This window comes from Mytilus edulis, chromosome 5 (assembly GCF_963676685.1).
Source record: "Mytilus edulis chromosome 5, xbMytEdul2.2, whole genome shotgun sequence".
In the NCBI taxonomy this organism is placed as follows: Eukaryota; Metazoa; Mollusca; class Bivalvia; order Mytilida; family Mytilidae; genus Mytilus; species Mytilus edulis.
The window spans coordinates 23,153,974-23,161,186 of NC_092348.1; the positions used below are offsets into that span (position 1 = coordinate 23,153,974).

Here is a 7,213-nt window from a genome sequence, read left to right on the forward strand (position 1 = left end):
TGCAAACAAATAAAAAATCACAACCCGATGATAAGTCTAATTCGGTAGATTTAGGAAAAGGGGGACAGGTTCCGGTAATTACGATTGGAACATATTCGTCGTCATCTGTGGGACAGATCTTCCATGACAGTCAACCTAGTCCAGATGGCGTCCGTTAAATTTTTCGAAAAGATGATTTCCACTTCCGAACTTTAAACACTTAATTTGATAGTTTCTGTGTGAGCTGCAAAAGAGGGACGAAAGATACCAAAGGGACAGTCAAACTCACAAATCTAAAACAAACTGACAACGCCATGGCTAAAAATGAAAAAGACAAACAAACAACAGCACACATGACACAACATAGAAAACTAAAGAATACACAACACGAACCCCTTCTATCAATCATCTCTTCTGTGGGATATTATGTTCTCAATCGACTCCAAATACAATGTTTTGATGTAAATCAAGAAATGAGATATGTTTAACTATATATTTATTATCCTTATCCTTTACATCTTACCGTTTGATTGAATAGATGGAAAAAACATAGTCTCCAAACTTTAAATAATTTATTGAGAGGACAGACACCATCAATGAAGTGAAGTTAAAGGATATAAAAAGCCTCAAAATGACACCAACCAACACAAACTTTAAAACCAACAGCACAGGTAGAATGTTTCTTTGTTAACACGTTTTTAGATCTTCATCCGTTCATAAAAATCAGGCAATAAGTAAAGCATCACAAAGAAGAAATACTGTCAATTGTTAATTAACAAAAACACAAATATAACTAACAACAAAAGCAAAAGACGAAAATAACAAATCTTCGAGAACTCACAGTAAATAAAAACTATTCTGAAAGTCAATTTCAACTACATGATGAAACATCCCCTCCGATAAAATATCCATCAATGCACAAAAACGGCGTCAAGACTTCATTAACAGTCTTGGATCCATACTCTTTTACACTGTCATAATATATAAAGAGACAAAAAAACAATAACAGCATTTGTATTTTATAAGAGTATTATTTATGTAGAAATTAATATAATTTTCTTTACAGAAATGAAATCTTTTGTACTTAAAACATATACAAGATATCAAGGAAAAACAAGACTAAATTCTACAAATTCTATACTATGTTTAGTGAAATAGATCAGTGATAATAGCAGTAAAAGAGCCTGTTATTTCTGCCTCCATCATTTAATGGGTGACTTCCACTGTTGCTGTTGTTGTTGTTATTGTCCTCGTCATCTGTTTTGATGATCTCCTCACTAGCAATCATCCCTTTTATCTGTTGGCATGGTGATGATGTAAAGCGTAGCAGATAGAATGGTTTCTCTGTTGGAAGGAGAATCTTAGTGCTATAGGATCCATCAGATCTATTAAAGAATGGAATAATTAATTATGATTATATGCAATATACAGATATTGGAATGACATATGAAGAATAATTAATCACACCTCCCTCCCTCTCCTGAGACTTTTCATCTGTTATCTTCTCTAAAAAAATATTAAGCACATGATGCATTTGTGTTGATATCATACATTTGGTCATTTATAATAGTTGTATATGCATCTTGCATGTTAATTGACATTTTTATCCAACCAAATTGATTTAATTTCAAAATTTATTACCTGCAACAGTAGTTTATGAGCGTATTTTTGTCGAATTCGCCACTAGGTAGTATCCCGTCCTTATCATTGCTATTATTCTTATCTTCGTCATCCCAATAGATACTACCGGTCTGGAAACCTAACAAATAAAACGACACATCATATTCTAATAATCAACTGATCTTTAGATCTTATATAAAGTAACCATTGTAGTCATATGTTAAAAAATTAATTTAACAATAGGTTGTAGAAAAATTCATTGATTTTATATTTGAGTCAAATAAAAAAAAAATTTACCTTGATGGGATATTCACATTTTTTAATTCAATTACATAGAATGTTTCGGAGTTTAGTATTTTTGTGATTTTACTTTTTGGACATTCAGAATAAAAATACGTTTGAATATTCTAAAACAGCTCAGTTCTTCTCTGAAATAGTTATGGTTTTTTCTCTAATTAATTACAATATTGTGTTATTTTTTTTTAATTTTGGTATCTTATTGATAATTTGCAATCAAAAGAGAATATTAAAATGTTTCACATTTAAATCAAAAGATTGACTTTTGTTCATTTGTATACATTTTTACTAGGTATTCTTAAGGTTCATATATACCTGGTGGACATGATATCCCTTGTCTTAGAATACAGTAATTTCCGTTTGGCCAACTTTGAGTTCCAGAGGTTGTTTGTTGGTCTTTGGTACAATAATAAAACTTCATGTTCGATCCAAAGGTACCTGTAAGTTATTGTTTTGCTAGACATAAATTAAACATGTCACATGTTGCAGTTATTAAATGGTAATTCTCGAGTCATATTTGAAGCATTAATGTATTATTTCTTTTTTGTTAAATATGCATTTGAAAAGACACAACTGTTGTAAATAGGTTTTTCAATCTCAATTTGCTGAAAATCCCTAAATCCCTGCATGCATGTGTATCGGGCATGAACAGACCACATTGAAAATTACGAAAATAGTTTGGAAACATGGTTTACTGTAAATTCAGAAATTATTGCGTGCATTTATTATTGCGATTTTCTCATTTTACACTTGAATGCGATTCTAATTTTTACGATTTTGAGAAAAGTCATGCTTAATTCAGTTAAAATATTACAAAATGCGAGTTTTAATTATTGCGTTTACAACTCAGTCGTATTATTCGCAATAATAAAAACCTCGCAATAGTTTCGGAAACATGGTTTATCTAAGTGTAAACTAAGATAAAAAGGTCTAATTGACCAATCCACTTCATGCATTTATAAATACTAGTATACTCATCATATAACAATTATTCATAAATATCTTATTTTTAAACACTAAAACAGTGATCTAAATGTAACTTGACAACAATAAAAATTTGTAATAACTAATACCGTAGAAATGATGTCCAGTTGTAAGTTCGTTTTTATTGTTGTTGTCTTCATTATCTTGTTTTCTCCATCCTTCATGCCAACCAGTAGGACATCCGGTTTTTGCTTTCACTAGTGTATAGCTTCCTGCTGGCCATTGCACTGAATAATTATTTTTTTTTAAACTAAGTAAGCGTTGATAATTCATTGGATTCCTTACAAGATTAAAATAAAAACAAACAAGTTTGAGATAGCTTGACTATATCTGTCTGTCTTTATTGCTATTGTTTTTTAAGTTTAGGAATAAAAAAAAATGTTTAGAATATTTTCCCTGATATTTTCCATTTAATACAAAACGATTTAATGAATTATATAATACGTTTTAAATTCATTATTATAAAATTTAAAAACGTGTTCACAATCGCCGAAAATGATAATAATTTGCAAAAGTATGTTCAGTTTAATGTTAGTTACCAGCATATGCAGAAGAAACCATGAGGATCGTTGTCAATATGGCCAGCATGTTTACGAAATGCATGTCAGTATCAAGGAGCTGTAATAATTGAATACACATTAAATATCTCTGGTATTTCAAAATATATCTACAGCTTAAGCTCTGAAACTTAATAAAATGCATAAATGGTTCATAGCAACTTTACCACATATTTGCAACAGCTTCCATTTCTTGCTGTGTTTAAGATCTTTAAAGGCATATGGCTGTAATTTGCAATGTAATGTTGTTATTGACTCTTTTCCACATTCCCCGTTTCCAATCTCAAAGTTTCGATTTTTGTCTTCCTCTACGAATACTAAAACATTTTTTTTATATTCGTCTGATATGATATTATCTGGCATCAGCTTACATCGAATATTCCTCTCAGCTATCATTTAGTTACAATTCGTTCATAAAAGGTTAATTGATTATGCAAAATATTCAAAAGAAAATGATTATTGTGATTTCGATACGTATATGAAATAATCAAATCATCCTAGATTTCTTTTTTAAATATTTCGATAAACTTCTTAAAAAAATACTATTATGAAGAAAATATAATATTTATCTAAAAGCCATGAAGTTAAAAAGTAATAAAGGTCTTACTTACTTTTGGATATCAATCTGTCGACTGTGATGGGATTATTATAATTGCTGAAATATATACGAGAAATATAAGAGCTTTATCCAATAGAATTTAAGCATCCCATGGCTTAGGGCATATCACGATTTTTATTATTAAGTATATGCAAAATAACAAGCCTTAAAAAGAAGAAGAGTGCTTAAATGAATTGAAATACATAAATTATAAATATCCATTGCATGAAGCGTAACAAAAAATTCATTATTTTGTTTATGTGCTGAAATTCACGATTTTATTTTTGAAATTGCACATGACCGTGTCTTTCTATAGCATTGGTTTGCAGGTGTAATCTGATATAGTAATATAGTTAAATAGATCATATGAAGGACAGCTAACGTCAATACGATGTCAGATTAGCTGTTTATGAACTCTGATTGCTTTAGATATTTGTGAACATTTTACACTTATTATGTTCCCATTTTTTTAACAGAAAAGTGTGTCTTGTTCTGGTGTTATTGTGCGTTCTTTTATTAAACCACAATTCCAGTCTTCTTTCTCCCGAATGGAATTGGAGTTATCATCGGCTTTATACTTACACGAGCAAAACGACGTTTTTTTTTTCGCAAAAACCTGAGATCACTCCCAATTCATTGTTCGGGGGGTGAGGGTCCTGTTTATTATTCTTTAAACGTCTGTATTTAGCTTTTTGTACTATTAATTTGTTTTCTTTTCGTGAATTTTCTATTTTTCGACTTGCTATAATCATCTTAATAATGTGTTATTGGATTCTTTTATTTGTTTTTGTGAATAATACTTTTACTGTTTACTCTTTTTGGTATTCATATCATGTGGCTCGGTACTTATACATCCCTTCATTGTGTTATTGTATTATGGTTCATTTTTGTATTCTTGTTTTTCATGTTTGGTAATGTGGTTTGTTTATATGCCTTTTTGTTTTTCTTTTAACATATTTGTATATTTTTATTGAGATTTAGATTTTAACACAATTTTGACCCTTTTATGAATGTGACCTACCGAATTAGACTATTTACCGGATTTGTTATCTCATAAGCAACACGACGGATGTCACATGTGGAGCAGGATCTGCTTACCCTTCCGGAGCACCTGATATCACCCCTAGTTTTTGGTGGGGTTCGTGTTGTTTATTCTCTAGTTTTCTATGTTGTGTCATGTGTACTATTGTTTGTCTGTTTGTCTTTTTCATTTTTAGCCATGGCGTTGTCAGTTTATTTTCGATTTATGAGTTTGACTGTCCCTTTGGTATCTTTCGTCCCTCTTTCACACAGGTGAAATGTGTGACTAGCTATAAAACCAGGTTTAATCCACCAGTTAATACCTAAGAATATGTCTGTACCAAGTCAGAAATATGAGAGTTGTTACCCATTTGTTTGAAGGTTTTGAGCTTTTGATTTATCCAATTTGAATAAGAAATTTCCGTTTTGAATTTTCCTCGTAGTTTTTTTTTTTTTTTTTTTTTATTTTACATTTTTGGAATTTCACTTTAAATTGGTAGTTTTCAGGTTTAATGGTCATGATCAACAGGTGATGGTTTACAATCCAAGGACTTAGTTGAAAGACTTCACTTTGAATGATCTAAAAATCTAAATCTCCTCATTGCTCTAATTCATCATCCTTATTCATAAAGACTGTACAGTTATACTTTTTTTATCGTTGCGGAAATGCACCTATAGAAAAGAGCAGACAAACAAAAAGACCTTACGTAAAGAATAAGACCTAAGCCTAATAGCGATACATAACTTAATTTCATTTATTACGAATCGCCATGATTCTATAAATATTTTACAGTATTTCAGTGTCACCTAAAATATTTTATTGCGATTTAATTATCTGCCAAAATTAGAACCGCCTAAAATGTTTCGTTTACATTGTTGTCCTAAAGATTTGACAACCGCAAAAAATAAATCCGTTATACGATATTTTTGATGCTACATTACTTAGTTGTCTCGTAAAAGTATATTCTAAATAAAGGAGAATCTTAGATATCTGTCATGAAAAAAAAATCCGTTAAGAACATTTACACTGATTCAAACAAAAGGTAAACCAAAAAGGACATGACTTTTAGATCGATAACATATTTGTTTTTGTTGAGCTTGATCGGTTGATATTTCAACAGCCTTTTGTATTCTCATGTGTACAAATAGTGTCACATACTGAACGACCGTTGAAGCCATGTGAGGTACAACTCCCGCACAACTTTCTCAGTAACAAAAAGAAAAAAGCATTCGCAAAGTTCATTAATTTCATTTTAAGATATATTGATTATGTTCTGTCCCTCAATAAACCATATTTCAATGAGTGTTTACATCTGCAATATCCAAGATAAAAAAAACTAAACAGCTACGCTCCAAAAACAAATGGTGAGGGTAGACTACTTAAAGCGAGCCAATATGAGTGTTGCAGTCACTATCACAAATAAGTTTACCAAAAACGTGACTTCTGTTTCCCGACACACTATACTCGTATTCTTATTCCCAAATGTTACATTTTGACTACATGTGTATTTGTACGACGGTTGATGCATTAAGGTACCTAACACTACAGGTATGACATGACAGGGATACAACTCTGTTAATATCAGTTGAATGTTTTAATCATGGTGTATTGTTAAGAAAATATTAAGCTTCTCAATGATCAAATTTAGTTGGTTAAAATTTTTTGAAATTCTCATATTTTAGTCAAAGCGTCAAAGTGAACACTTTTTCTAAATTTGATAAAATTAAACGAGCCAAATTAATATTAGTCAAGGAGTTGGGTACCACCTTAAGTACAAAAGAAATCCAGTCTCGATGTTTTTGGAATAATGCGATTTCCTGACTTTTTTTGTTTTTGTTAACTTAATTAGTATGTACTTAGATTTATAAGATTTGGGTATCAGTTCACATGAGTTGCTTCGCATCTCATACAAGGCTAATGCATGTTCCAGTAATTATTCCAAGAAATAAACTCGTCACTTGACCAATATAGTTACTATATTTAGAATAATGCAGAAATTGTTTTACAAAGTAATATGAAAAGCGTTTAGACAATTGTTAGTGATTATCATGGCAATGGATATTATACTAAAATAAAAGCGGTTTAAGGTGTGCTACAGAAGACCCTATATTCAGGAGGACATGTTTACTTTGATATTTAAGTACCATTTTCATCGTT

General features: G+C 30.6%; 1 protein-coding gene across 1 annotated transcript; it reads right to left on the reverse strand.

Moving 5' to 3' along the window:
* Positions 1-982: 982 nt before the first annotated feature.
* Positions 983-4,085, reverse strand: LOC139522330 (uncharacterized). Its single transcript, XM_071315865.1, has 6 exons — positions 4,049-4,085; positions 3,420-3,498; positions 2,970-3,107; positions 2,212-2,334; positions 1,621-1,738; positions 983-1,364 (listed from the first exon to the last, which is right to left on the reverse strand). Exons 2-6 carry the CDS (start codon positions 3,481-3,483, stop codon positions 1,139-1,141), a joined length of 669 nt encoding a protein of 222 aa, XP_071171966.1. The 5' UTR covers positions 3,484-3,498; positions 4,049-4,085; the 3' UTR covers positions 983-1,138.
* Positions 4,086-7,213: the final 3,128 nt, after the last annotated feature.